The sequence below is a fragment of the Westerdykella ornata genome, assembly GCF_010094085.1.
Source record: "Westerdykella ornata strain CBS 379.55 unplaced genomic scaffold EI97scaffold_4, whole genome shotgun sequence".
NCBI lineage: Eukaryota > Fungi > Ascomycota > Dothideomycetes > Pleosporales > Sporormiaceae > Westerdykella > Westerdykella ornata.
Window position 1 is genome coordinate 1,274,797 of NW_022986854.1, and position 25,143 is coordinate 1,299,939.

The 25,143-nt window shown below is 52.3% G+C and overlaps 10 protein-coding genes across 10 annotated transcripts; 4 read left to right on the forward strand and 6 right to left on the reverse strand.

Annotated features, from left to right (window-relative positions):
• Nucleotides 1–783: 783 nt before the first annotated feature.
• On the reverse strand, nucleotides 784–3,598 carry EI97DRAFT_456479 (MFS general substrate transporter; the record flags this gene model as incomplete). The annotated part of the gene is made up of 19 exons (XM_033800736.1): nucleotides 784–850; nucleotides 908–965; nucleotides 1,020–1,044; nucleotides 1,095–1,166; nucleotides 1,232–1,239; nucleotides 1,298–1,335; nucleotides 1,395–1,428; nucleotides 1,490–1,502; nucleotides 1,556–1,581; nucleotides 1,636–1,806; nucleotides 1,864–1,990; nucleotides 2,043–2,183; nucleotides 2,232–2,282; nucleotides 2,334–2,370; nucleotides 2,514–2,570; nucleotides 2,623–2,669; nucleotides 2,722–2,901; nucleotides 2,964–3,108; nucleotides 3,162–3,598. The coding sequence occupies 19 exons, from the start codon at nucleotides 3,596–3,598 to the stop codon at nucleotides 784–786; spliced, it is 1,734 nt and encodes a 577-aa protein (XP_033656615.1).
• A 957-nt stretch (nucleotides 3,599–4,555) lies between these two features.
• EI97DRAFT_431291 (uncharacterized protein) lies at nucleotides 4,556–5,385 on the reverse strand. The gene has a single exon (XM_033797898.1). It carries the CDS (start codon nucleotides 5,311–5,313, stop codon nucleotides 4,747–4,749), a length of 567 nt encoding a protein of 188 aa, XP_033656616.1. The 5' UTR covers nucleotides 5,314–5,385; the 3' UTR covers nucleotides 4,556–4,746.
• An 842-nt stretch (nucleotides 5,386–6,227) lies between these two features.
• Nucleotides 6,228–7,540, reverse strand: EI97DRAFT_371595 (uncharacterized protein; the record flags this gene model as incomplete). Its single annotated transcript, XM_033795304.1, has 3 exons — nucleotides 6,228–7,161; nucleotides 7,216–7,355; nucleotides 7,418–7,540. Coding segments are annotated over 3 exons (1,197 nt in total), but the record flags the coding sequence as incomplete, so codon positions are not given.
• Nucleotides 7,541–8,098: 558 nt separating this feature from the next.
• Nucleotides 8,099–10,252, reverse strand: EI97DRAFT_227213 (uncharacterized protein). Its single transcript, XM_033793913.1, has 4 exons — nucleotides 10,002–10,252; nucleotides 9,932–9,955; nucleotides 9,353–9,880; nucleotides 8,099–9,299 (listed from the first exon to the last, which is right to left on the reverse strand). The coding sequence occupies exons 2-4, from the start codon at nucleotides 9,938–9,940 to the stop codon at nucleotides 8,139–8,141; spliced, it is 1,698 nt and encodes a 565-aa protein (XP_033656618.1). The 5' UTR covers nucleotides 9,941–9,955; nucleotides 10,002–10,252; the 3' UTR covers nucleotides 8,099–8,138.
• A 1,625-nt stretch (nucleotides 10,253–11,877) lies between these two features.
• On the reverse strand, nucleotides 11,878–13,678 carry EI97DRAFT_394032 (2-oxoisovalerate dehydrogenase subunit beta mitochondrial precursor). Its single transcript, XM_033796292.1, has 3 exons — nucleotides 12,935–13,678; nucleotides 12,324–12,883; nucleotides 11,878–12,276 (listed from the first exon to the last, which is right to left on the reverse strand). Exons 1-3 carry the CDS (start codon nucleotides 13,546–13,548, stop codon nucleotides 12,239–12,241), a joined length of 1,212 nt encoding a protein of 403 aa, XP_033656619.1. The 5' UTR covers nucleotides 13,549–13,678; the 3' UTR covers nucleotides 11,878–12,238.
• Nucleotides 13,679–13,834: 156 nt separating this feature from the next.
• Nucleotides 13,835–16,608, forward strand: EI97DRAFT_431295 (DUF21-domain-containing protein). Its single transcript, XM_033797899.1, has 4 exons — nucleotides 13,835–14,184; nucleotides 14,238–14,464; nucleotides 14,512–15,184; nucleotides 15,232–16,608. Exons 1-4 carry the CDS (start codon nucleotides 13,916–13,918, stop codon nucleotides 16,283–16,285), a joined length of 2,223 nt encoding a protein of 740 aa, XP_033656620.1. The 5' UTR covers nucleotides 13,835–13,915; the 3' UTR covers nucleotides 16,286–16,608.
• Nucleotides 16,449–18,478, reverse strand: EI97DRAFT_227251 (uncharacterized protein). The gene is made up of 2 exons (XM_033793914.1): nucleotides 18,313–18,478; nucleotides 16,449–18,263 (listed from the first exon to the last, which is right to left on the reverse strand). Exons 1-2 carry the CDS (start codon nucleotides 18,389–18,391, stop codon nucleotides 16,612–16,614), a joined length of 1,731 nt encoding a protein of 576 aa, XP_033656621.1. The 5' UTR covers nucleotides 18,392–18,478; the 3' UTR covers nucleotides 16,449–16,611.
• Nucleotides 18,479–18,543: 65 nt separating this feature from the next.
• EI97DRAFT_492632 (proteasome subunit alpha type-4) lies at nucleotides 18,544–19,825 on the forward strand. The gene is made up of 4 exons (XM_033802325.1): nucleotides 18,544–18,674; nucleotides 18,729–18,913; nucleotides 18,967–19,385; nucleotides 19,439–19,825. The coding sequence occupies exons 1-4, from the start codon at nucleotides 18,651–18,653 to the stop codon at nucleotides 19,570–19,572; spliced, it is 762 nt and encodes a 253-aa protein (XP_033656622.1). The 5' UTR covers nucleotides 18,544–18,650; the 3' UTR covers nucleotides 19,573–19,825.
• Nucleotides 19,826–20,004: 179 nt separating this feature from the next.
• EI97DRAFT_465422 (uncharacterized protein) lies at nucleotides 20,005–21,068 on the forward strand (the record flags this gene model as incomplete). The annotated part of the gene is made up of 2 exons (XM_033801469.1): nucleotides 20,005–20,332; nucleotides 20,379–21,068. The coding sequence occupies 2 exons, from the start codon at nucleotides 20,005–20,007 to the stop codon at nucleotides 20,789–20,791; spliced, it is 741 nt and encodes a 246-aa protein (XP_033656623.1). The 3' UTR covers nucleotides 20,792–21,068.
• Nucleotides 21,069–22,142: 1,074 nt separating this feature from the next.
• Nucleotides 22,143–25,032, forward strand: EI97DRAFT_456487 (uncharacterized protein; the record flags this gene model as incomplete). The annotated part of the gene is made up of 6 exons (XM_033800737.1): nucleotides 22,143–22,306; nucleotides 22,357–22,558; nucleotides 22,611–22,665; nucleotides 22,716–22,792; nucleotides 22,844–23,195; nucleotides 23,255–25,032. The coding sequence occupies 6 exons, from the start codon at nucleotides 22,143–22,145 to the stop codon at nucleotides 25,030–25,032; spliced, it is 2,628 nt and encodes an 875-aa protein (XP_033656624.1).
• Between the last annotated feature and the right edge of the window lie 111 nt (nucleotides 25,033–25,143).

Genomic DNA, 25,143 nt, shown 5'->3' on the forward strand with positions numbered 1-25,143 from the left:
CTTCGTCTTGTGACGATCAATGCTTAAACGACCAGCCTGCTATACTGTGATAGATGCTCGTGCCCGTCACCAACTGTTTCTTTCGCCATCTCCATCCCTGTTGGGCATCAGTCCCCCTTTCTCTCGATCCACTGACACTTTCGCCCTCATCCACCCCTTTGCGCAGTCCGTACCCGTGATGCTGCAGCCGGAGGGTCATATCCAAACAGTGCTGCGTCGCAGCAGGGCGATTGGCACGCCGCCTGCGTCGAGGCTTGCATGCAATATGTGATCTATGCAGCAGTTCTGGGCCCCATTTCTCCAGTGGCTTTCGAACCTCTGCCATCGCATCTCATCCGCCCTCGTGCGACCGAGGGTCGTCATATCGATGACCAGCCGTAGAATCCAGCGATCCTGTGTCTCCTCGACTAATGGCCCTCGTTACCTCCGCCCATGAATCTCGCGGTCGGCCCCCTTCAGTCGAGCCCGCCGTGTCGTCTCTGGCCGGCCCTGTCCAAATGCTCGTCCCTGTGTTGCCCTGTGTAGCCTCGTCCCTCCACCTGTACGCTCCCATCCGTCGAGCTGGCGTGGCTCTCTCGTGGCGCTCTCGTCACGTCGCACAAGGGTCCGGCCGTCTTGGAAACCCTTCTCAAGTAGCATCACGTGTGGGGGACTTGAAAATCTCTTGCTGGAATCAATAAACGCTTTGTTGGAATGCAGATGCCGTGTTACCCTCCTCTATAATTAGCTGCGCTTTCCTCCATTCCACTCCACTCCTTTCGCTAACCCTGCCCTCCCCCTGTATCATCCCGTTGCAAATCGACTACTACCCCTGAGCTTCTTGCCGTAGCGGTAGAAAAGGATGGGAAATCTGTGACACGGCCAATGTTAGCATCCACCATTGACCATCCTGCCGGGAATCTCTTACGGCGCCATTGCCAGTGCTATGAAGGCCAATACAGTCGTTGCCCACTGGTAACCCAGATCTTTTCCTAATCAGTGACCGCCTTTTCTGCCTTCTCTCCTCAGGAGCAACTTACTGGTATACATCTGGACACCGAAGAGCTGCCCCTATCAGTGACCGAGGTTTCTGTCCCATGACTCTCGAGACTTACAGGAAACGCCGCTGCAAATGAAGAGCGGGCAAACGAGTTGGCTGCCAGAGCCGACGCTGCATACTGCGGGTACTAGGCGCATGTCAGGACATGTCGGCGGCCTCATCACCAGCCTGTCCGATATCGGTCAAACTCACACATTCAACTTTACAGCTTACGGTCAGCCTCAATGTCACCCCATGCGTTAGTCTGCTCGACCATACCTAGAAACGTGAAGACCCCAGAGTATACCCAGATGACGCTACACGTAGGATTGGCGGTCAGCCGTCAGTCCATCTATACTCGAAAGGAGTGTCGTACCCAATTCCAAAGATGCCCGAGAAGACAATCGGTACTACAGATGATCAGCTATGATTACAATACGGCAAGATGGGGTCAGGGGTCAGCTGTCATACCTATCCAATGCACCTACGGGGACCAGGTTATCAACTTAACACTACAATCCTGGGCGCAATACTCACGAAGGAAAACGTGGTCCACCCAAATCCTGCGTACTTTGTCAGTGGTCGCCCTACATGTCAGGGCCTCTGTCACTCCTCACCAAACAATGCAAGCGGTACTATAATAGCTCCAACAATGGTCGATGGGAGCCGGAACTCTGGCTCTGAGCGGACCTCCCCCCCTTGCGCCGTATGCGCCTGCACGAGGTTGTCGTAATACCTACGCCAGATGGGATCGCAGGAGACACCCGCCAGCATTCCCACAAATAGTCCTGCCAATCAATTAAATTCGCTTATCGACGTGATGTCTTGATCAAAAGTAATCTCACCGAGGAAGCTTAAGCCTGTCTGCGAAACTGAAAACCCGTGGTTGTGCTGGAACACCAAAGGGAAAGCTCCGAAGAACAAGTAGAGAATGCCCAACAAGATCGACGAAAGTATGCACAGGTTGAGACACTGTTGATCGCTCAGTAACCAGTCAATTGTGTGATACGCTCGACAATCATACCATTGGCTCGAAGATAAGCAGCTGGAACGGGCGCAAGCAGGACCAGGCTATTGTTTTGGGGATAGACCTGGACATCTTCTCAATGGGTGCTACCCAATTCTGATTACCGGTTTCTTCCCTGAGCCGAATGGCTTTGTTTCGCTAGGTTTTGTCAGCAGCGGAATTAGGTAGTGCTCCCAGGACGCGTACAAGCAGCACCGGATGGTAAGTCTCCGGTACCAGCGCCACGATCAGCGCGAGCTAGGCATGGTTAGCTGAGACATTTTGGCTTGTTCCCTTTGTCTATCTTACTTGGGCGCCGGACCAGATGAGGAGGACGTAGAAGCACCTGTATGAGGTTAGCATTCCTGCACATCTTTACGGTCCATTCCCACCGCTGGTCCACAGCTAATGCCGTATTGGCCATAGTCTGCTTTAGCGCAGACGGTGAGGTAGTTCCCAGCTGTGTCATAGGGAATAGGAGTCTCTCACCAGCGCCAACTTGTGTTTTCCACTATGAACCCACCAACGAGAGGTCCTATCTCTGGCCTGGCTACCATTAGCCTACGATTCACATGTACGTCACGAGATGGGTTCTCACCCTACGAAAGGCGATGCTGTATACACCATCATTGGAAACGACAGCTCCTATATGATATTAGTACCGCGCAACGAGTTCATCGCAACCTTGACAACTGACATGCTTCGCAAACATATCTCCGACTGTGCCGCCAGCGACGCTCAAAAACGCACTTCCAGCAAGGCCATCCAGGAAGCGGGCGACAAGCATGGTCTGGATGTTTTGTGCTACCGCACACGGTATCATCCAGATGAGGAAGAAGGTGAATGAGCAGATGTAGATTGGCCGCCGACCGTAGAACTAACAAGAGTCATCAGCCAATGCCCAGAGTCGCGGGTCCAAATGATGTCTGCGACACTCACTTCAGACAGAGGACTGAGTATCATTGGCCCAGTCCCCAAGCCAGCAACGAAGAGACTGAGCCCGAGCGTGCATATGAGCCGGGAAGTGTTGAACTCAGGGCCCATCTGGCCGTAGGTACTTGTGTACAGTGACGACGTGCAAGTACTGTACCCTCAAACTATCAATTTCATGCATCTTCAAGGTACACGATGACTTACACGCAAAATGAACTGGAACTGACGATGAGAACTATGATCCAACGTCGTAGTTTAGTCATGCTTCGTGGGTTCAGCGGGTCGGAATCGCCGTCCCACGTCACGAGAAATGTTTCTTCGTCGGTAAAACGGTTCGAGGCGTTAGGGTCCGCATCCTGCTCCTGGAAGTAGGTATAGCCATCGCTGGCGGCATATGATCGATGCGACGGAATCGTACGGAGACTCCTGGTCTGTGGCGCCCTTGCGACGTCGGACTGCTCTCCATCTTCTGTATCTCCGTCTTTTTCACTTTGGTTTCCAGTATGATCGAACCCAATCTCACGCTCTTCCTCCGTGTCGTCCTTGTCCAGCTCCCTTCTTTTGTCTGCTTCAGCGGGTTTAGCGTGGTTCTTTCGGTCCCTCACGGTGCTCTCACTTCGTCGAGTTGCTTCACTCTGCATCGTGCCAGGCCAAAAGTTTTCTTGCCGACATCAAAGAGGCTGGAAACGTTCCGTTTTAACAATGCAGACGTCAGGATAGGATTGACCCTACCCGGGATTAACGAGCACACTACTCCAGAGTTGGTATGAACCCTACAGGCCTTCTGCTTATCAAGCAATTGTAAGGTGCAACGCAATGGACCCCACACCAAGGGTTGTGACTGTCGAAATGACTTAAAAGACCAAAAGGTATTCGAAGAATCGTGAACGACAAATCGCCCACATCATGGCTGGAACTCAGCTACTTACATCGAATTCAAGGGTCAAAATTTCCCCGACCGGCACTGCGCCGACGGCAAATGATGAGACGTACTTTAACGAATCCGGAAGCGATTCGGTGAAGCTTTGCCGAAGCCAACTGATGACTCTTCCATCTCGCCCATGGCAAACGTCGCTTTGCCGCATTTCGGATTGCTGAGTAATAACTCCCGTGTTGCCCAGGTAAGTTCACGAGACCCCTTTATTTCCGTTTTCTCAAATCCGTGTTCGGATGACGTCAGTTGCTCTCAGTTATCGCAAAACCATTGAGGATTCAGGCGCAGTGTCGAAGTGCTCTCTCGGGTGTTATTCATTTTTTTGGTCGCCGTGATGATCCAGAGAGGCGCGATGCATTGCAGCGGGATGGCCTGTGTGCACAAATCGTCCTCGAAACATCGCAAACATGTATTAAGCCCCTTGGAGCTGACAGATCCCCCTCAAAAGCTACACCGCCAGGTTCTGGGAAGTGGTAAGCAGCAGCCCGTCCGAAACTCGCTCAACAAGACATGGCCTGGTACCAAAGTACTCACAATCCGCTATTGCTGAGTTGTGCGTGTTCACCGTTCGCACAATATATCTCTGCACGGACATTGTCAAGGCTGCACGTGTGCATTTGAGCATAAGCGTAAGACCTTCCATTGGAAGAGTAATGGAGGAGAAAGGGAGGGGAAAGGGAGGGGAAACGGGAGAGAGACGGGAAATCTCGACGCCTTGAGAAATTTTGCAGTGTGCGCAAGGCGGAACACCGAAAGGGGAAGGGACATGGAGGAGGAAAGCGCGAGGGAGTATGCCCCGGGCCTGATCATGATGAATCAGTTCACCTAGCTTGCTACCTCCGTGACAAAAGGAACTCATGGCGCTTCTCGCCCAGGTGTTGCTTCTCGCTCAGATGAAGCGGGAGAAGAACTGCGCGCACGGCCAACTGAACTGCTTCCGGATGGACCCTCAACATCGTCCACCGCTATCCAATACTCATCCAACGCAATCTGATCATGGTCTGTAAGAAACTTCACGAGTCCCCTCGAAGGTTCTTTCGGGAGCAGGCCGCGCCGCGCGAAGGGGGGTATGACAACCGTATTTGCTTCCTCGATGCAGTCTACGATGCCGGCATCAACCAAACTTTGTGATATTGACAACAGCACAGTGTTGGCCATGAGTTTTCCGGGGTATCGATACCGGATATCCCTACGGTTCTTCGGTTCCGACGTTTGGGCAAATTCGGAAGAGAAGTCATAGGTGTCCCCGCCGATTTGCGTGATTTGGCTTGCAATCGACTCGAGGAATCCGGAGAAGAGCTCTAGAGCGCATTGTACAGGCATCTCATTTTCAGATACGACAGCACAACACTCTGCTTGGATTGCTTCTGTGTCAGGTTTGCCTTTGTGGTACGCGTTATTACCGGGCATGAATCCACTCATATGCGGCAGTCGTGAAGGCGCTGAAAGCTTCTCTGATGGCTGGCGGCTCGCTTCCCACTCACTGGTGATCGTTAGTCAGATCAACTGGAGACACACTGCACTTACTATATGGCGAGTGGAGATAATCCAAATACTGGCCATGAAGGAGCCTCTAAGGGAATTTGATAATCTTCTTGACCGTCTGGCTTGGGGCACAATAGCAGTGTCTTCCCGATCCATGACGGCAGTGACCGCAGACATCCAAGTTCAAAATCACTGCAGTGGCCTATGAAACGTACATACGCGTTCCTGTTGGAAACAAGTCCCTCACTATCGTGACGTATGCCATCTTTGCCGCACTGCTCCCACGTTTCAAGCCAAAGACGGATAATTGAATAGAACCTCGGGGGAGCTTCGATCCGAAAAGTGTCCACCGAATCATAGAGCGAGAACTGTAACTCTCGAGGGCCCAACTTGCCGGACAAGTCGCTCTGAACTGTAACGTGCGACCACTTCATTTCCCGCCATTTCGGAAGTTCGCACAACGTTCGCGTTTTATAGCTTACAGTCAACCAAACAATGGTTAGTTCCATCGCGGTTGCGATGCGGTTGGCAAGTGTGACTAGCGGATTATCGTCCGGCATCACCCGTTGCAATTGGGAAAAGATATCCGGCAATTTATCCCTCTCTTCCTGCTCCTGGATTTCCGCGAGAATGTCTGACGTAGAAAGAGGAGCTTCGAGCGTTCCATACCGATTGTCGTTTGCCCAGCGATACGTGAAGTACAAATGGTCTGCATATGGACTGTAGCGCAAACCAAATCCTCCTGTTAGTAGCTCCCACATGTGATCTGCCACGATAAATTCCGCCGCCACCCCTTCAAATATGCGAAAGCGAAAATCACGATCCTTGTTCGCCGGGATGATGCCTCGATCCAGAAACTTTGCAGTCCATATCAATTCTTTCCCCGGTTCCAGCTTGATGAACGGCGGATTGGCCGCGAGGCCGCGTCGGACCCAAGAACGTACTCCCGTCATTATCATGGTGACACCGAGCTGTATAACGGTGGCTGACCAGTGAAGCCCCCTTAGGCCAACGAACTGACAGACGAACCCGGCGACCGTCAATAAGCTAGCACTGGCGGCGAGCTTACTCTTGCTTAGAGCAAGTACGAAGTTACCGGGGACGAAGTGCCAGATGATATGTGGGTTTCTGAACAACCTCGACGTGCGAATTCGATTATTGTCGGCTTCGTTGAAGATGAGAAAAGGTGGGAAGGTTTGATCGCTGCCCACGAAAGACTTCTGTAGGCGCATTATGGACGCAATGTGTTCGCTAGAGTCTTGACGTGGCTCGAACGTGATCTCTTGGGTGACTTCTTCAATAACATGAGAGCATAGCATCGTGCCCAGTATAACTGCGAGGGAGCCTGCCAGGAAGCAAGGATAAGCATAGCCTTGAATGGATGAGGACCCTTTGGGCCATGACCAGTAGTAGGTAGCCAAGGCAGGGACAATAAGAGCGGTCGATTGCAATAAAATGCCGACAGCTGCAAAGCACCATAGCTCCAAAGGCGGCGAGGTGGATCCTTCAATATTGAGTGCAATGTTGGGAGACTGGGATGTAATCTGGTCCCGTTTCTCTTCGGACAGTTCGTGGCGTCCGGCGCTCAGAACATGGCCAGCCAAAGCACCTTTCAAATCAGTGACCTTGTCGACTTCTGATTTCGTGCGCCCATAAAAGACAAGCTCTTTGATCTGTGGCTTTCCAAATTGTCGTACGACCTCTTGGCCACTCCACAATTCGCATACATCTGCACTTGTCGAGGAAAGGAGTTCTCGTTCAGCCGTTGCCAGACCCTCCCTCGCACTGTTGAGATTAGGAATCGTGCGTCACAGGCGATCAATGCTTAGCTGTACCTACCGACCCACAAGCGCTTTCAACCTCCTCACACCACCAACCCTGATAGCACTAATGACGGTCGTGATGATACCCAGAGGGCCCATGGCCAGGAGCACGTTATCGGCCCATCCTAGAGATAAGGACAGGAACTGTTTGGTAACCTGACAGAGGGGATTGAGAAATCAGAAACGTCCTGGTTTGTGACGTCGGGTAGAGCTATTACCTGCTCTCCAAACAGGGTGAGGAGTGGAGCCAAATCGCTGAAGAGGTTGTTGGAAAACTCGTCTCCTTCGAAGCCATTCGTTGCCGTAGCTGCAGTCGACGCTGAGCCATTGACAGGAGCCATTTCTGCGTGAATATGACCCTTCTGATGTGAGGTCTGGGTATAGGAAAGAAGGTGAGGCTGACTGTTCGGCAAGGCTCGTATCTATCTGGTCCGGGGTGGCTGAGTGGCTGGATAACCGCCTCTTTTCACACGCAGCTAAACATGACCTTGCAGTTACCGTCTAGGTTAGATTACTAAAGGGCTTGCTTTTTTGATAAGTAGAATCGTGATTTACGTAAATTCGCGTTGGAGACCAAATAACATAGCCGCAGGCTTAAGGATACCTATAGCAAGGTATACAAGTAACGGGTAACAGAACTGGATTCTAACGTAGTAGTGGAGGCTCAACGCAGGTTTGGAGAAAACTTTCACGCCAGCGCCTGGCTAAGTAAAGCTATGACAAGTCGAGTCAATGCAGTGATGTGGGCGATGAAAAGTCCTTCCCCTCGTTTTCTCGCGGAACACCTAGAAAATTACCTAGATAACGTTGTGAAAGAGCAGCGAAGGATGGGTACATTGGAACTACAAGAAAAGAATTGAATTGGAGACGCGAATTAGTGGATGGTAACAGTATATGGAAAATAATGGAGGTAGGAGTCAGATGTGGTTTAACTATTCATTAGAGGACGATTGGTATGCTTGCATCCGGATCCCATTCCTGCTCCCATACTGCCAGCTCTAGAACTCTCTCCAACTCCTCCTGAAATTCAAATTGATCGACTCGTGATGAAAGTTTGACTAGCTCTTCAAAACGAGACTTATTGACGAGTGATAGATCGTGTAGCTGGCTCAGAGCCAGTAGAAAATCATCGTCATGTCTCCATGAGAATGAGAAGAAACGCTTGAGAATGTCCAAAGCCACTTCACAATTCGACTCATTTTTCTCCCAGAAATCAGCGAGAAGAACTTGCAAACTCCTTGGATAGGCTTTCCATTCAGGGAACTTACTTTTCCATCCGGAAGGGGAGGGAGAACCATGTGAGCTGCGACGTCGGCGGTTTGGTGAAGGTGTGTCCTTTCCCTTTGACTTATCGCTCTTGGGTCTGTACCGTCCCTCAGTGTGGTCCTCGTCCGACCTATACTCCTTTGCTCGACCATTCTTTCCGAGTGACCCCGCTTTGTCGGGTCTTTGCTGATGAGATGAGGAACGTTGTCCCTGGGTGTCTTCTCTTTTTTCTGCTTCGTCCTCACTGTATTCAGATTCCGCTGTGTATCCCTCCTCCTCCTCCTCACTGTTGTCACTTTCCACCGTGGAATCCGTGAAATCCTCCTCGTCCTCCTCAGTGATGTCATCTTCCCCTGTGGATGAAGGTTCATATGTAGCATCACTACTGTCTCCTTCTTCTTCACGTTCATCTTCGCGTCCTTCACTATCTCGCTTTTCTTCCTTGTTAGAATGGTTCTTTCCAAAGCTATCTTTGCGTGTACGAATAGGTAAGGAATGTATGTGCCCCTGTCGATGAGATGATCCAGGAGAGCTTTTCCTTCGAGTTTCAACTGCGTGCGTTTTGGGACTTGGGGATGTGGCATGCTTTCTTTCTCTTGTTGGTTCACAAGAGGCAGCTCTCCTCGTTTGGGAAGGTAAAACAGCGCCCGGCGGGATACAAGGCTGTGGGGGGTGAGCAGCCCGAACCATGCGGATCCATCTCCAGATCTCCGGCGTGACACGGTGGTACACCCACTCTTGCATGTTCTCTATCACCATGCGCAGTGCCATTGCGCCCCATGTCAGTTCCAGAGATGTCGCCCATATGCATCGCATCAGGGTTATTGTCTCCGCCTTGCTGCTGTCAGTGATAATGTGTGCGTGCTGATAGATATCCAGAACCTTACCTTGCTTTTGATCTTGTGAGTGACCCAAAGTTTAACAGTGGGACCAACGCAAGTGAAAGCGAATATAGCAAGACCATCATGAGTATTCGGACAATCTTTGGCAAGCTCCATCAGATCTTCACGCAGCTTAAGCGCTGCGGCAGACGCGTTTGCGGCTTGACAATAGCAGAACTCCCCAGCTGCCCGATGATCCTTCATGTTTGGCTCATTCTTCTTAGCCTCGACGATGGCCCAAGGAAAACAAAGTAAGTCTGCATTACCCAGTTGCAGATTTTTCTTTGTTTGCGAGCTATGAAGTTTTGTCGTAGGCGCGGAACGTAGCTCGACCTTTTTGTTCGTCCGCAGTTCACCGAGCACTTCAAGGGAGAAATCGTTGACTTTTGGATCAGATACATACGGCGCAGTTATCTTGGTGGTATCCAGAATAGGGAACGCGTAGGTGAGGTCGGGCTTCGGACCTGTTAATGGGGGGCCGTCATGTGGTATTGCATCACCATATCTCTTGGACTCGTTCCAATAAAGATCTTGCTGTCTGCAAAGTATCAGCCCGAGATCTCACCAGTTACAAGGGTAACCAACAATTCCCATCGCTGAAGTGGGTGTCTGTTTCCATTAGCTTACACACGCCCTTTCTCTGTGAGGAACTTACACATCGGAGTTTGAAGTATCATGTATGTCGTCAAACGTTTTGAAAAAGTTGGACCGCAAAAATAGCATCCAGGTCGATTCAGGCTCGTTTCCACTACGCAAACGCTTTGCCTGTTGCGCGATTTTTTGACAAGCGCGGATTTCTTCCTCGATCTTCTCGATCAACGTGTTCTTTACGAACCGGTTTTCCTCATAATATACAGATTCCAAATCGCTCGTTGGCGGCTTCAGGCTCCAGTGATTTCGGCGAGCTTCGTCACGGTCTTGCCCTGACTTCTGGAAGTTTTCGAGCTCTTGGGCAAACAGAGGTTCGGCATCTTTGGGTAACCTTTTTTGTCGCAAGCGTATCAGCTGATCCCTAATTGGCACGATGAAATTGGAACTGTCCAAATCCAGAAGCTTCCTGGCCTCATAACGGATATTACTGGCGTAAAGCGTCCCTACGCTCAATTTGGGTTTCGATTTCGGCGGCGATTGCTGCGACATTCTCAAGCGATACCGTAGACAAGATATTCAAAATGTTTGGCTTCTACATGTTTCCCAGGACGTTGAGTCGTTCAAATAACCGGCTGCCTGCACCGCCAAACGCAAGAAACGCAAGGTTGCGGCACAGTGCATGTCGTCAGAAGTCTGATACGAACCAGGCGAAGCACCTGCCCATTTTGGTCCTTCTGTTTTCTATTCAGCAGGAAGATAATAATATGTATGTAGTGATATCCCCTAATCGCGCATCAGTTCACCACGGGGTTACCGTGCACGCGTTTCATAGATGCATGCATCTGGTCTGCAGCAAGGGTGAAACACTTTACCAGCCTTCACAATCAGGCGGAAACCTGTGTAACCATACTTTACAGTTGAATAGCAGCTCACTGCGCTACAAACAGGGCTTTCCACGTATCTTATGGCAGTAATCGGGCAGGCTTGGTGCCATCACGGATGAGTAAACCCGAGCCTCACTCCCAGCTTCCTGTTGCCGGTGCCCCCTTTACCATAAGTTTCCCGTATCTAGGCTTTTCACGATACCCTAATACCAAGACCCGTTTCACAACAACATGTCAGCAGCTCCCAGCCTCGTATCTGCAAACATCCCTTCCCTCGGCGTTGTTTCGTGATATATCACTCCACATGGAGAAATCTCGATTCGCGCTCTTAAAATACATTGTCGCGTATGCCGTCGCAGACCTTACGGTATATCTCCTTTTTTCGCCGGGGAGCCGGTCGTCTGGAAACGAGGTAGCCATAGCTGAACTCTCGTTTCGATCCGTTAGGTGTCTTGAAACGCGTCATGTACGTCTGGCACAGCCTGAAGGCGCAAAGTACGGACGCCATTCTGGTAAAGAAACCCTCCCTGAGCTTGGGCCTTTTCCGTTGACGATTTATCTCAAAGTTTGGAGGGCTCCTGCTGGAGCTTTTATCACCATCTTGAACGGAAGAGGCAAATGGTTTTCCATCTTGCCTGCCTCTAAATCCGCGTCATCGCTCTCGGGCCAAATCGCCCCCACTTTAGGCGCCACGTTAGGAAGCCTCCCATTCTAGATATTCTGGAAATTCCTTTTGCAGTTAGTGAATTAGTACTTCCTCCATCACCAACACCACGAGCATTGGATCTGCGATGTAGTAGAGATGCTCAATTATATATAGCAATCTATACTTAACAACCCTTGGGAAATACCCTAGCTCTATTCAGTTATTTTAGATATCGAAGGATTTTATTACTTTATAACGAATTCTTTATTCATCCTTAGCTTCTATAGCTATAACTTCTCTATATACGAACTACTACGTATAATTTTTCTACTATAAATTCCATTATATAAGCCGCTTGGAAATAGGGACACCTAGGCATAGGGTGAAATTTTCCCTCTACTATAAATTTCCCTATAGCGAGATTCCACTGTACCTGTATCGATGCGCTTCAAGCCAATGGCAGACTTGATATGCCCTTGCGACCTTTGACTGTGCAGTCGGACGTGAAAGACCGCGCGGTATGCAGATGTCCCCATTCGTTACTGTTGCACGCATTACCTGCTGTCACAAACCAGTTGCGAAAAGGTCTCTGAAGGGCCAAGAAGGGGTTGAACGGAACGCATTGAGATTGTCAAAACACACAAGCCTGAGCAACGGGAAAGGTTCAGAGTAAGCGTGGTGCCTTGAAAATAAGCTCTTCATTATAGGGTGCCGCTGCGTAGGCGGCCTTGGAAGTTGTGGAGTAGCTTTTACATTCGAAGGAGACCCAGCTCAGTACTCTATTGTCTTTCTTATGGCATCGTATACCCCTATTCGAGTTAGCAGAGTTCTCCGTCGCATTTTCGATATTACCTACTCGTCACATCTGGAATGATGAACTTCTCAAAGCTCAAACCCGTGTGAGTTGCCCATCCAGTCACCCTCTTCACGGGCGCCTCCAGCCGCAGGAAAGCCTGCTCCTGTATCGTTGCGGCCACCTCGGCACCTACGCCAGCATTCATCATGCTCTCATGGACTACCATTGCCCTTCCTGTCTTCTTCACGCTATCCACCACCGTCTTTCTATCCCAAGGGTATATCGTCCTCAAGTCTATCAGTTCCACGCTGCACCCAAAGTCCTTCTCTGCCGCTGATATGGCTGCCGCACATGTATACAACGGCGTGCCATAGGACACAACTGTCAAATCCTTTCCGCTTTTCAGTACCTCCGCTTTGTCAAGGGGAAGATGGTATGCATCAACGGGCACCTGTTCGACAGCCGCTCGGTACAATACTTTCGGCTCCATGAATACTACTGGGTCATTGCTTTGAATGGCAGACAATAGAAGACCCTTGGCCTGCAATGGCGACCGGGGGATCACGACGTGTAGGCCTGGGATATGAGTGAAGAGTGCCTCTGGGGATTGGGAATGATAACTGCGGGCATTAATTCCCAGGAAGAGTGGCACGAGGGCGGGTACAACTTACAGTGCTCCATGCCCGACCACTCCGCACGGCATGCGTACTACCAGCCCTCCGCAATTGTACCCCGTCGACCCCGACATGTACCTCCGTTTTGCCGCCTCATTCACAAGCTGATCAAATGCCGGATAGACATAGTCGGCAAACTGAATCTCCGCAACAGGCTTCATTCCTTCACTCGCCGCTCCTATAGCAAACCCAACAAGACCTTGTTCACTGAGCGGAGTGTTGAACACACGATCTGTGCCAAAATCCCCAGCCAAGTTCATTGTACACCTGAAGACACCGCCAAATTGTATGTCCTCGCCAAATACAAGTACCCTCTCGTCTGTCTGTAAAGCATGGCGGAGAGCTTCGTTGACTGCAGTATAGAGGTTTATGCGCTTCGTCTGGCCATTGCGGACATCGGGGGGTAACTCCGGGTTGGCTAGCGCTGCTCGTGAAGTATGCTGTAGTATGGGTGTGGAATCAAACTCGACAGTACCGTTGAGTCGTGCTCCTGCTGCTGCGGAAGCTTGCCGTATACTTGAGGGATGCCATTGACACCGTGGGTGGATGGGAGATTGAGGCCGCAGCAGACAACGCGAGAGGGTGCGAACGGGCGATAGGCTGGGAGGCATTGCGGTATGGATAGAGCAAATGAAAGACCAAAATCTATTCAAACTGCGGAAGAGAGACAATAACGATACATGATTCCTCCCTCAAAGCCACTTGGATATGAAAAGTTGTCTACGTTGGTCTATGCCGCTGTTTGCCGCGGGGAGAATACCTCGGAAGCCCGTTGTGATCCGACCAGCCAAGAGTGTGGCGGCGCTGCTGAATAACCGCTGACTGATCAATCCCACTCTGTGGCTGAGGTCGACGTAATGGGCCCGTGCGGCGTTGCTCGCGAACTGCTCCACTTCCTCTTGCTCGTTCTCCATCCACTACGCCAGTCATTGTCGCCCGATACTTTCCAGGCGCATCGCGAGGGATTCTATCCCCCCTATGGCGCGCGCAGTGAGCTCTGCCGCTGCAGCTGGCAGCCATGCCCCAGGTTTCTCTGCCCTGCCTCAAGCACGCATACGCACTCTGCTTCTCCTTCTGTTGCACGCCTTTGGACCTCTCTCAAGAGCTATTCCCGTCCCGCAGAGCATTGTACGTGGTCTAGGAGATGCTGGGCCCAAGGACCCAGCAGATGCGCGCCTATGGGTGTACCTGGGCACCGCTGTAGCTCTCGTTGTGGCTGGAGGTGCCTTCGCAGGCTTGACCATTGCGTAAGTGCCCAACTCGCGTGTTCAACGGCTTGATGCTCACTTACACATTACAGGCTGATGGGACAAGACGAGATATATCTCCAGGTGATCGCTACGTCTGGCGAGGGCCGCGAGCGCAAGAATGCAGCGAAGGTGTTGCAATTGCTGAAAAAAGGAAAGCACTGGGTGCTCGTCACGCTCCTTCTGAGCAATGTCATAACCAACGAAACACTTCCAATTGTATTGGATCGCTCCCTTGGAGGAGGTTGGCCGGCTGTTTTGAGCTCCACCGTCCTTATCGGTACGTGCCGAGCTTCCACCACAACCTCTCAACACTGACCCGTAGAGTCATCTTCGGCGAAATTGTACCCCAATCGATCTGCGTTCGCTACGGTCTCCCAATTGGAGCTTGGATGGCCCCTGTCGTGCTCGGCCTCATGTGGATTATGGCCCCAGTGGCATGGCCGACCGCCAAGCTGCTCGATTATCTGCTCGGTGAGGATCATGGAACTACCTACAAGAAGGCCGGTCTGAAGACACTTGTCACGCTGCACAAGACGCTGGGCACAAGTGCGGACGACCGCTTGAATGAAGACGAAGTAACCATCATCACTGCCGTGCTCGACCTCAAGGCCAAGCCCGTAGGCTCCATCATGACGCCCATGAAGGACGTCTTCACGATGTCGACAGATACAGTTCTCGACGAACAAATGATGGACAAGATTTTGTCTGCCGGATACTCACGTATTCCTATCCATGTCCCGAACAACCCCAGGAACTTCGTCGGCATGCTACTGGTCAAAATGCTTATCACATATGACCCTGAGGATGCTCTCCGTGTGCGCGACTTTTCTTTGGCCACGTTGCCCGAGACTCGTCCCGAGACAAGCTGCCTTGACATTATCAACTTCTTCCAGGAGGGCAAATCGCACATGGTTCTGGTTTCCGAGTTTCCTGGTGAAGACCACGGTGCTGTCGGAGTCGTCACCCTGGAAGACGTCATTGAAGAGTTGATTGGAGAGTAAGGAATCCTGTTTAGGAATATTGAATCATTGCTAACACTGGTAGGGAAATAATCGACGAGTCCGACGTCTTCATCGATGTACATAAGGCCATTCGGCGACTAGCTCCCGCTCCTCGCACTCGAGTGCCCAAAGGCGAAATCGTAACAGGGTCTTCTCGCCCCTCGGAACAGTCCTTGCTTAGGAAGGTCGACGGTGCTGAGCAGAACGGCGAGGGTACTAGGAAGTTCTCAGCACCCGAACTGGCGAGCAACCCAAAACGATCCCACTTCCTTCTCCAGAGGCGAAGCAGTGGCAACGCGGATCAGGCCATACAGCTGGATCCGGAGATCAAGCAACACCTGAAACACCTCGGGCCGTCGAATGCCGCAAGTAAGCCCAAGTCGACGCGGATAAACACCGTGAAGATCAAACCTGGAAATAACAGCGATGTACCGGACGGCCCTTCATCGCCACGAGAGGAGATTGTTCACTCAGCACCCGCACATCAAGGAGGAGCCGGTGAAGGCATTCTCGAGAATGCCGGACACGGCGCAAGCGATGCGGTCCACAATTTGGCAGTCGGGTATGGCACTATGAGAGTTCGTGTAAGCTCGTCGCCGAAATCAGTCAGATCGCAACACAAGCCTGTCGAGGACGAGGCGATATCGCCAAGATCCCACGCGACTGCCGATGAGCACACCAGACTACTTGGGGAGGATGCCACTGCGGGGAGGACCAGGCGCTCAGCGTCTATCTCTACTATCGGCTCACTGCCTTCGGTGCGGTCGTCGTCGCATAGTCCGTCTAAGCGGCGGCATACGGCGCGCAGCGGGAGCATATCAGAGAGTGTGGTGGACATCAACGGAGTTAGGAAGATTGTCTTGGAGACCACTAGCTCTAGTGATTCCGAAGAGAGACCTCACACTGGTAATCCTTCGGCTGACGACTGGCAGGTCCACATTCTGAAGCAGGAGGTGGAGAATGACGACCAGAACGAGAGGATTAATAGCGCCGGAGGATCCAGTAATAAGAAGAAGAGAAAGAAGAGGGGGAAGAAGAAGAAGGGGCCCAGTAGCGCAGGAAGCGGAGAGTCCAAGCCCTTGCTTGGAGGGCAATGAGTATGATACCTGGACCGCCACAACTATCTCTGTGTGCGGCAGGCTTCTCCTCGTTAAGTCCTCTCCTCGTTAAGTCCAGGGTGTGGCAGTTATTATTCTGTATTTTCATGTTTGCGGATATCCTGTAAATTATGGTTTCTTTGCATGTATGTCTGTGTCTTTGGTGGGCAGAAAGCATAGATCTGGCAGAGGCGGTCTAGCCTTGCGTTGCCAGAGTGAAGTGTTCTCAGTGCTATTGGTATCCGCATAGGAGGAGATATATCTTAATATCGGCCAAACGGACATAGATACATGACATAGAATACATATTCGTGAATCTCTAGGCCCTACTCCTCCCCTTCCAATCTTCCTCGCAACCCTTCCTTCCCCAACCTCATCGCCCTCTGAATCTCTTCCTCACCTTCCCTGAGCGCCTCCCTCCCAAAAGCGGCTTCCCTCTCTAATCTTCTCCTCTCCTCCCTAACTCGATCTTCCCGTTCCCGAAGCGCCCGCTCTCTCCTTTCTCGCTCCGCTTTTTTCTTCGCCAACTCGGCCTGCTGCTCTTCCGACAAACCAGCTTGCTGAGCATCCTCCGGCGGTGGCGGAAGCGTAGAAATGAACCGCTCCACCAACGAATCCCTCGCCGGCCCCGGCAGAGAGATAAACCGCAAATCAGCCCTTACCGCGTCCGGCAGCGTATCCAGCGTCGTGCGATTATTCAGCTTCCCTAACGGTTGTGCCTGGAGCAATGCTTTCAAATCCGCTTCCCGATCCGCGAGCCTCATGGCTAACCGCTTCACATGTTCTCTGTACAGTTTCTCCTTTTCCTTATCCGGAAGTTTGTAATCCTTCATTTCGGGTTCTTTTCGATATTTCCTTTGGAATTCTTGCCAGTAGAGTTTGCCGCTCGTAGCGTACCTGTGCAGGAAGTCTAGATAGGGTATTTTCGGATCGCGTTTTGCCTGTTGTGCCCTCTGCGCTTTTATCTCGGCGATGCGGTCACGGCTCCAAGCGTCGAAGCACTCTTTACGTGCGCGCATGTTGGGCAAAGCTTTGTACCTGTCGTCGTCGTACAGGGCCGTATTTTCCAGCACCTTTTCCCACGGCGTGTAAGGAGACATGTGCATGTCGTCGAGGAGTTCACGGAAGAGGGCTTGGCAGTCTTCTTCTGTTAGGGGAAGACCTTCTTCTTCCTCTTCCCCTTCTCCTCCTTCGTAGTACGCATGTCCGTTTTCGAGAGCCTCCATTTGCGCGAGTTGCCAGGATAGGTCGTCTTCCCCTAGTTCCATGGGTTGGGGCGAGCCTTCGGGTTGGGCGGACGGTTCTTCCGTGCGTTGGCGCTTTGAAGGGCCTCCCTCTTCCCCTTCATCGTCCGTAACTTCCACTTCCTCATACTCGCTGTCCCCTTCCATGCCCTCCTCCCCTTCGACTTCAACGATTTGCCCTCTTATCTCATCTTCCTTCACCGCAAGCTCCGCCTCCACCTCCGCCAGCACATCTTCACGCTCGCCTTCCCCTTCATCACTGCTCGGTTCCCCTCGCTCGCGGCGCTCCTTCTTCTCCCGTCCTCTACGGTCCATTTCGATAACAGCTTTCATGACGTCCGGCGGGAATTTCCAAAACGACTCGTTGGTGTCCTTGTTCCAGACGAAGCGTCTTCCCAGCTTCGTCCGCACGAGCACCCATGGTGCGCAATTGGGAATGTCGGTGCGGTGCTTCGGGCGGTCCTTGGGTTGGTGATGATGCGGACCTCCACGGTGTGCGCCTCTGTGACCATCTCGGTGACCGCCTCGGTGGTCTCCCCCATGGTAAGGGGCGCCAAAGTTGAAGGCGGGATGGTGTGCGTTGAAGGTGTCCTGAGTGGGGAAGACGTTGGGGAATGAGGACGTTGCGGGAGCGGGAGCGGGGGCGAAGACGGGTCGGTGGAGGGTTTGAATGGGGACGACGGGGCGGGTGTAGGTGGATTTTCCGGTGTCGCGGTTGTAGTAGTATGTATGGCCTGTGTGAATGTTAGTGGCATGCTTTGTAGATATTTCGTCTGGAGCTACCTGTTGGTGCCTTGTGCTCCGACCAGCCTGGAGGTAGAGGCGGTAGACCTGCAGGAGGCCGTGCTGGGAGGTCCGCCATTCTGCAAGCAATGATTAGCTGTAATTGGAGCTGTAGGGCAAGAAAAGAAGTGGTGATGTCGGAGTGGTGTTGCGGCTCCAATCTATGGAGAAGGTCGGGGCTTGGCGCTCGTTGGCCGCCGACGCGTGTGAAGCTTGTGCCTGGAGCTCTCTACGACATCAACACCAATTCTCAAGCCCAGCTCCGTCTTTCCCCCTTCTCTCTCATTTCGCTCTCCTCCGCACCCCTTAATTGCCTCTGCTGCCTCTAACTAGCAATCATGTCCAGGAGATACGATTCGCGGGTATGTCGTTCATTTACGCCGCCCACCCGCTCACCCTAGCTAACAGTGCACTAGACTACCATCTTCTCCCCGGAGGGACGTCTCTACCAGGTTGAATATGCGCTTGAGGCAATCTCGCATGCCGGTACAGCATTAGGCATTCTGGCAAAAGATGGCATCGTTCTGGCAGCGGAGAGGAAGGTGACAAGCAAGCTGCTGGAGCAGGACACATCAGCAGAGAAGCTCTACATTCTCAACGAGTACGGCCGAATTACTACCTCTGACCTAATATACGGTTCTAATAATGTCGTAGCAACATGATCTGCGCCGTAGCCGGCATGACGGCCGACGCCAACATCCTCATCAACTACGCCCGCCAAGCCGCTCAGACGTACCTCCGCACGTACAACGAAGACATCCCCTGCGAACAGCTCGTCCGCCGACTATGCGATCTGAAGCAAGGCTACACGCAGCATGGTGGTCTCCGACCCTTCGGTGTGTCCTTCATCTACGCGGGGTGGGATCCTCAGCGCGAGTTCCAGCTCTACCAGAGCAATCCCAGCGGCAACTACGGCGGGTGGAAAGCAACGAGTGTCGGAGCGAATAACGCATCTGCGCAGAGTTTGTTGAAGCAGGATTACAAGGAGGATTGCGATTTGAAAGAGGCTAGTGGGTTGGCAGTCAAGGTGCTTAGCAAGACAATGGATTCGACGAAGTTGAGCAGTGAGAAGAGTATGTATTTTGCAGTCCGAGAGATTATAACGGGATTACTGACTTTGAGGCAGTCGAGTTTGCGACGGTAGGGAGGACGAAGTCGGGCAAGATCTACCACCATCTCTGGGGAGCTGATGAGATCGATGCTCTGTTGAAGGAGCACGGTTTAGCGAAGGCGGAGGACACGGATATGGCAGAGGGTTGAGAGGTGTACGCGCAAGTAGGCTAGCATTGTCTGGCATTTGGGGCCAAGACAGCTGAGGTGGGCACGCTTGGAGACCATCAGTAACGGGCTGTAGCGTGTAACCCGGCAATACCGATCTCACCTTACGATGATTACCTCGCACTTAGGGCCATTTGTGAGACTCACCTTGCTTTGGCCATTATCTTTGATTCCTACGGCAGGATGAGGAGTCTCCGGTAGATCCTTCTTACTGAGAATTCTACCTAGTTATCGCACTTTCCTTCGGAAATGGCATTGCCCGCTATGAACCTTGGGCACTTGTCTCACTTCATGTCCTTGCCACTCTCTCCACATCCACACCATCGCTATCCCCGTACACTTTATCCTCATCATACACTTGTTACAATTCAGCCCTTCACCGGGAAGACAACTTACCCACTTTCGTACACGAGAATGGATACTAAACTCAATACCAAGGCCTTGGATGCTCGAAACTTCTCGTACATCGACCACCTCCTCGATGAGATCAATGGATCCGACTCATCATCACATCACCGCTTGAACGCACCTACCACGAGCAGAAACAAGCACACCTCTCAGGGGCCCGACGCTGTCAACAGAGAGTCTCGTGAAGCAACCCCTACTTCTGATGGACAGAAGGATCTAAAGCGGGGTGCTTGTGCACTCGAAGAGAAAGACGAAGGTAGCAGCTTCGATTCAGCGCAGTGGAACAGGCTGTTCCCGTCGCCTCCGGATTGCAGAGACTCGCCTGATGGCAACCGTAAGTCGTATCTGCATGCGTAGAGGACGTTGATGACACGAGACAGTGGAAACTGGCGGTCGAGACTCTGAAGCGTTACCATCGGAAGCTCACCAGCATGACTGCAGCGAAACCTTGATCGGTCCCAAAGATGGGTCCCGTCACGCCAGAATCGACCTTGAGCTTCCTGAGGGGAAGAAAGTGGTATGCGACTCGGTATCGCCTCTGTCCCCATCTACGACAGACACACTTGGCGGCTCAACTCCTCCCTACAAACGAACCAAGAATGGCCCTTCATCACTCCAGGATGCTGGCGAGGAGTCTACCCCTCAAGGGGCACCCAAATCAGTCGTACCCCTTGACACGATGGAGGACGCATCTGCGGACGACCTGTCACCGTGCGCTAGTTGGGCGGAGCCGTTCCAGCTTCTGCAGAGCGGTCCTTTGTCGATATATGTGAACAAGCACGGAGAGGAATAGAAGTCCCACCCCTTGTGCGAGTACTGTTTCCGACGATTCGGAAGGTTCCGCCGCCTCTAGGAAGATGGCTGCGTGTCTTGCGGACGAGAAGAGCCACTGGAGGGTTACTTTTGGGAAGACGAGAGCGAATAGGTTTGAGGAGTTCGATGGAACTGCAATCAACGTGTCGACGGCTATCGGGAGTTTTACAACTTCGAGAGAAATCCATCGCTCGAGAGGGGGCAAGTGTGGGAAGATGGAGGAGTTGAAAGACTGAGGACCTTTGCAGGAAAGGGACATGACTTCACCATAACTGAGGCTTATTGTTATCTTTCTTTCTGGTCTCGTTCATCCAACCTTTTATTCTTGTTTCAGTCAAAATTTGGGATCACTTTCCTTTGACTTCGTTATCTGCACGCGGTCTGCACTATTCCTGTGCCCAATTGCAATTACAGGATCCCCTCTGCCAAGTAGATGTTCAGCGTTGCAATGTACGAGAATAGATCGTCGACTGTCCCTCGGCACTCAAGCAGAGACTTCCCAAATGGTGATAGCCTCCAGGGGCATGTGGCTTGTGAATTCAACTTTCTTTATCATCTGAGGGTGAAGCCACAACTCCGAAGCCTTGAAGTTCGATTCAACGCTGAGATCGACTCCTTGAATATCAATAATCTATGATCACCATGACTTTCGTCGCTTATGTCCGCGCTCACATTTTGCAGGTGGTTCATGAATCTGATGAATTATTCATGTTGTTGCTGATGGTTGTCCCTAGTCTCATTACTTTTTCAGCTAGTGACCCACATATTGAGTCCAGAACGGCAACCTCCCCATTGCCATTGGATCGAGGCGCTTCTGTTTAAAGACCGCGCACCTTGTTTCCCCTTGTTCCTGACATTCCAGCCTTGCCGTGCGCTAGCCCAAGGGGTTAAGCGAATCAGCTACAAAGCTTACGACTGATTTTAAAGACTCAAATGCTCTGGAACGTTACTGACGCTAACCTGAACTAGAGGAACATGTCTCGTACTGGAATAGATGGTTTTCCGATATCTCAACGGCGTCAGGAATTGCGTGTACCTGCGGAAGGGGCTTGAAATACCTCCAATGGACAGCCTTCGCTACTGGCGCCATTTGCCGTCGGTCGGCTCACCCTTTGGATGCGGGTTCATGTGGCTTCATGTGGCTGCCATCGCTGTGGAACCTCTCGCCATGAGTCCATGACAGAGATGGCGAAGCGATCAAGGGGCTTTGAGATATAGGCGGGTCGGGGAACAGTCCACAGCCGACTTTCTTTCTCCTCTCCCACCATGCAAGTGTAGAAGCTTTCTACGTCCTTTCGTTTGCCCTACGGTCATTACTTGCTGTCGTCAACATGCCGTCCTCATCACTCGTTCTGAGGCTCGGTGCCGTTCTCTCCGCTCTTTCCTCTACTGCTTTCTCTGCAAAGTACACACTCGAAGATTCTTACACAGGTGCCAATTTCTTGGACGGGTTCGAATTCTTCACTGAACCGGATCCCACCAATGGCTTCGTTCGGTACGACCTTGAACTCTCATGGCAAGCGAACAGGCTGACAGGCTACGCAGTTATCTACCGAAAAATACAGCAATCAACTCAGGACTGGTTAGGACCATTGGAATGGATACCTACCTGGGCGTGGACTTCACCACACCGTTGACCGTCAATGGACCGGGACGGGCCAGTGTACGCGTGGAGACTTTGAAGAGGTATCAGTTCGGTCTTTTCGTTTTGAATCTCAAGCATATGCCTGCATCGACCTGTGGCACCGTAAGTCTCTTGACTGGTAAAGAACTCGAGGATACTATTGACATTCGAATAGTGGCCTGCTTTCTGGAGCTTGGGAGAAGGCGATGCTGGCATGTGGCCCAAAAATGGTATATTACTCGATATCTCTACTGTCGCGGCTTTCCTAATGGTGACCCAGGGGAAATCGATATCATCGAAGGCGTCAATAGAAATACGAACAACAAATTTGTTCTTCACACTGACAAGAATTGCAAGGTAGAGCATCCTCAACACCGTTGTCTACACGCTTGCTAACGCACTGTGTAGGTTGATGGAACGGGTCACACCGGTATCACAGGCCCAACGGACTGTTCTCTGGAAACCGGTGGAACCGCCGGTTGCGACGTGAACGCGGCAGAGTCGACCAGCTACGGTTCTGGCTTCAATGCGGTTAATGGTGGGGTATACGCTATGGAGTGGACCGCCGAGTCCATCAAAATGTGGTTCTTCCCCCGTGGTGCCATCCCAGCCAGCATCGTTGCCGAAGCGCCAGATACAGCAGACTTTGGTACTCCAACAGCCAATTTCGAGGGTGATTGTGATTTCGCCAACAAATTCATCCAGCAGAAGTTCATCTTCAACACCGACTTCTGCGGTGACTGGGCCGGCTGGGTCTACGGTGAGTGCTTCATCCCAATGAATCTGGCTCACATCTGGTCTTACACTGACCCCGCATAGCTCAATCTGGCTGCCCGCAGTATCCTGGTCTCAACTCAATGGACGCTTGCAAGCGTTTCGTCGCCCAGAACCCCAGTGCCTTCTCGCAGTCGTATTGGCTCATTAGCTACTTCAAGACCTTCAAGGCCGCCTCTGAATCCACCTCCTCCACCTCGGCTTCCAGCACGCAGTCGTCTACGTCCACCTCGGCTTCTGATTACACCGTCACGACCTCTGCTGCCTCCAGCACCGCCTCTGAAACCTCCACATCATCGAGCTCAGAGTCGTCGTCTACCAGCAGTGCAAGCTCCGACGTGAGCAGCACTACTTCAGACGCTAGCTCTAGCTCCAGCTCCAGCTCTGGCGTGAGCAGCACTGCTTCGGACGCCAGCTCCAGCTCCAGCTCCAGCTCCGTCGACGTGTCCTCGGTCACTTCGACCTATGAGACCAGCTCTGCGACTTCTACCGCTGCCGAATCCCACGAGACTTCAACAACGGCTGCGTACGACACCGGTTCCGCCACTTCTACTGCTGCCAATGCCTACGAGACTACATCCAGTGATGCAGACCACTACGAAACGCAATCGGCTTCAACCTCTTGCACGACTTCCACGGCTGCGTATGACACCGCCTCCACGACTTCTACTGCTGTCAACGCCTACGAGACTTCGTCCATTGAAGTAGATAACCACGAAACGAACTCGGCCTCGACTTCCTGCACGACCTCAACGACGGCTGCATATGACACTAGCTCTACGGCTTCTACTGCTGCGGTCGCCTACGAGACTACATCCAGTAACATCAAGTATCACGAAACTGACTCCTCGACTTCCTGCACGACCTCAACAACGGCGGCATATGACAACAGCTCTACGACTTCAACGGCTGCCGGTTCCTACGAGACTCCCTCCAGCGATGAAGCTAACCACGAGTCCTATTCTGCCTCGACATCTTGCACAAGTTCAACAACACCCGCCTACGAAGTCAGCAGCTCGACTGAAGATTACCCCGTGCCAACCTCCACTCTCCCTGCTTCCGGCAATCCCACCTATCCTGCAACGTCCGGCAATTCCAACCCCTCATACGTGACAAAAACGTATACGACTACCTATCTCGACGTCTGCTCAACCGGCTACACCACCATCCACACCACCCACACAGCCATCTACGAAGAATCACCCGCCACCCCCACTCCCCAGGAGTACCCCGCAGGCTTCACAACGACAATCAAATACTGCCACAGCGGCTGCGCCCCTTACCCAACGAGCGTAACCGTCACCATCCCCATCGTCGAAACCGAGTACCCTTACACAACCGGGAACGCTCCCAAGCCTACTTCCGGAGCCCAGTACCCCGAAGCAGGCAAACCGTCCGTGGATAAGAATTACCACGTCGGTGTGCCCCCGGAGCTTCTGAACAACACCGCTGTCGTCGTGGTTCCGCACGTCGTTACGTTGTCCGTCGTCCCTGTGCCGGCGGCCGAGTACCACGCTTCGTCCGCTTCTGCACACGCTTCGGTTTCCAAGGCCGCGTATCCCCTCGCAGGAGGCTATCTGGCTCCCGCATACCCCTCTCCCGCACCGCAAGGAACTGCTCCCGCCTATCCCGCCGTTCATCCTCATCCCAGTGCCAACGCAACCGCGCCGTACGGAACCGCGCCGTATGGGACGGGCGTGACGGGACCCACGAAGACGGGCTACCAGCCTCCAGCAGCAGAGTTCACGGGTGCGGCGGCCGGTCTCAAGGTGGGCGGTGTGTTGGGTGCGGTTGTTGCGGCGGGAATTGCAATGTTCGTGTAGGGTGCCCTAGGGTAGATATGGCTTTGGATACATAAGTACGGTATATGAGTTCTTGAGGACCTGTTGTTTAGCCTTCGCACTTGAAGGTGTATTGTTTTGTAGTCGAATACA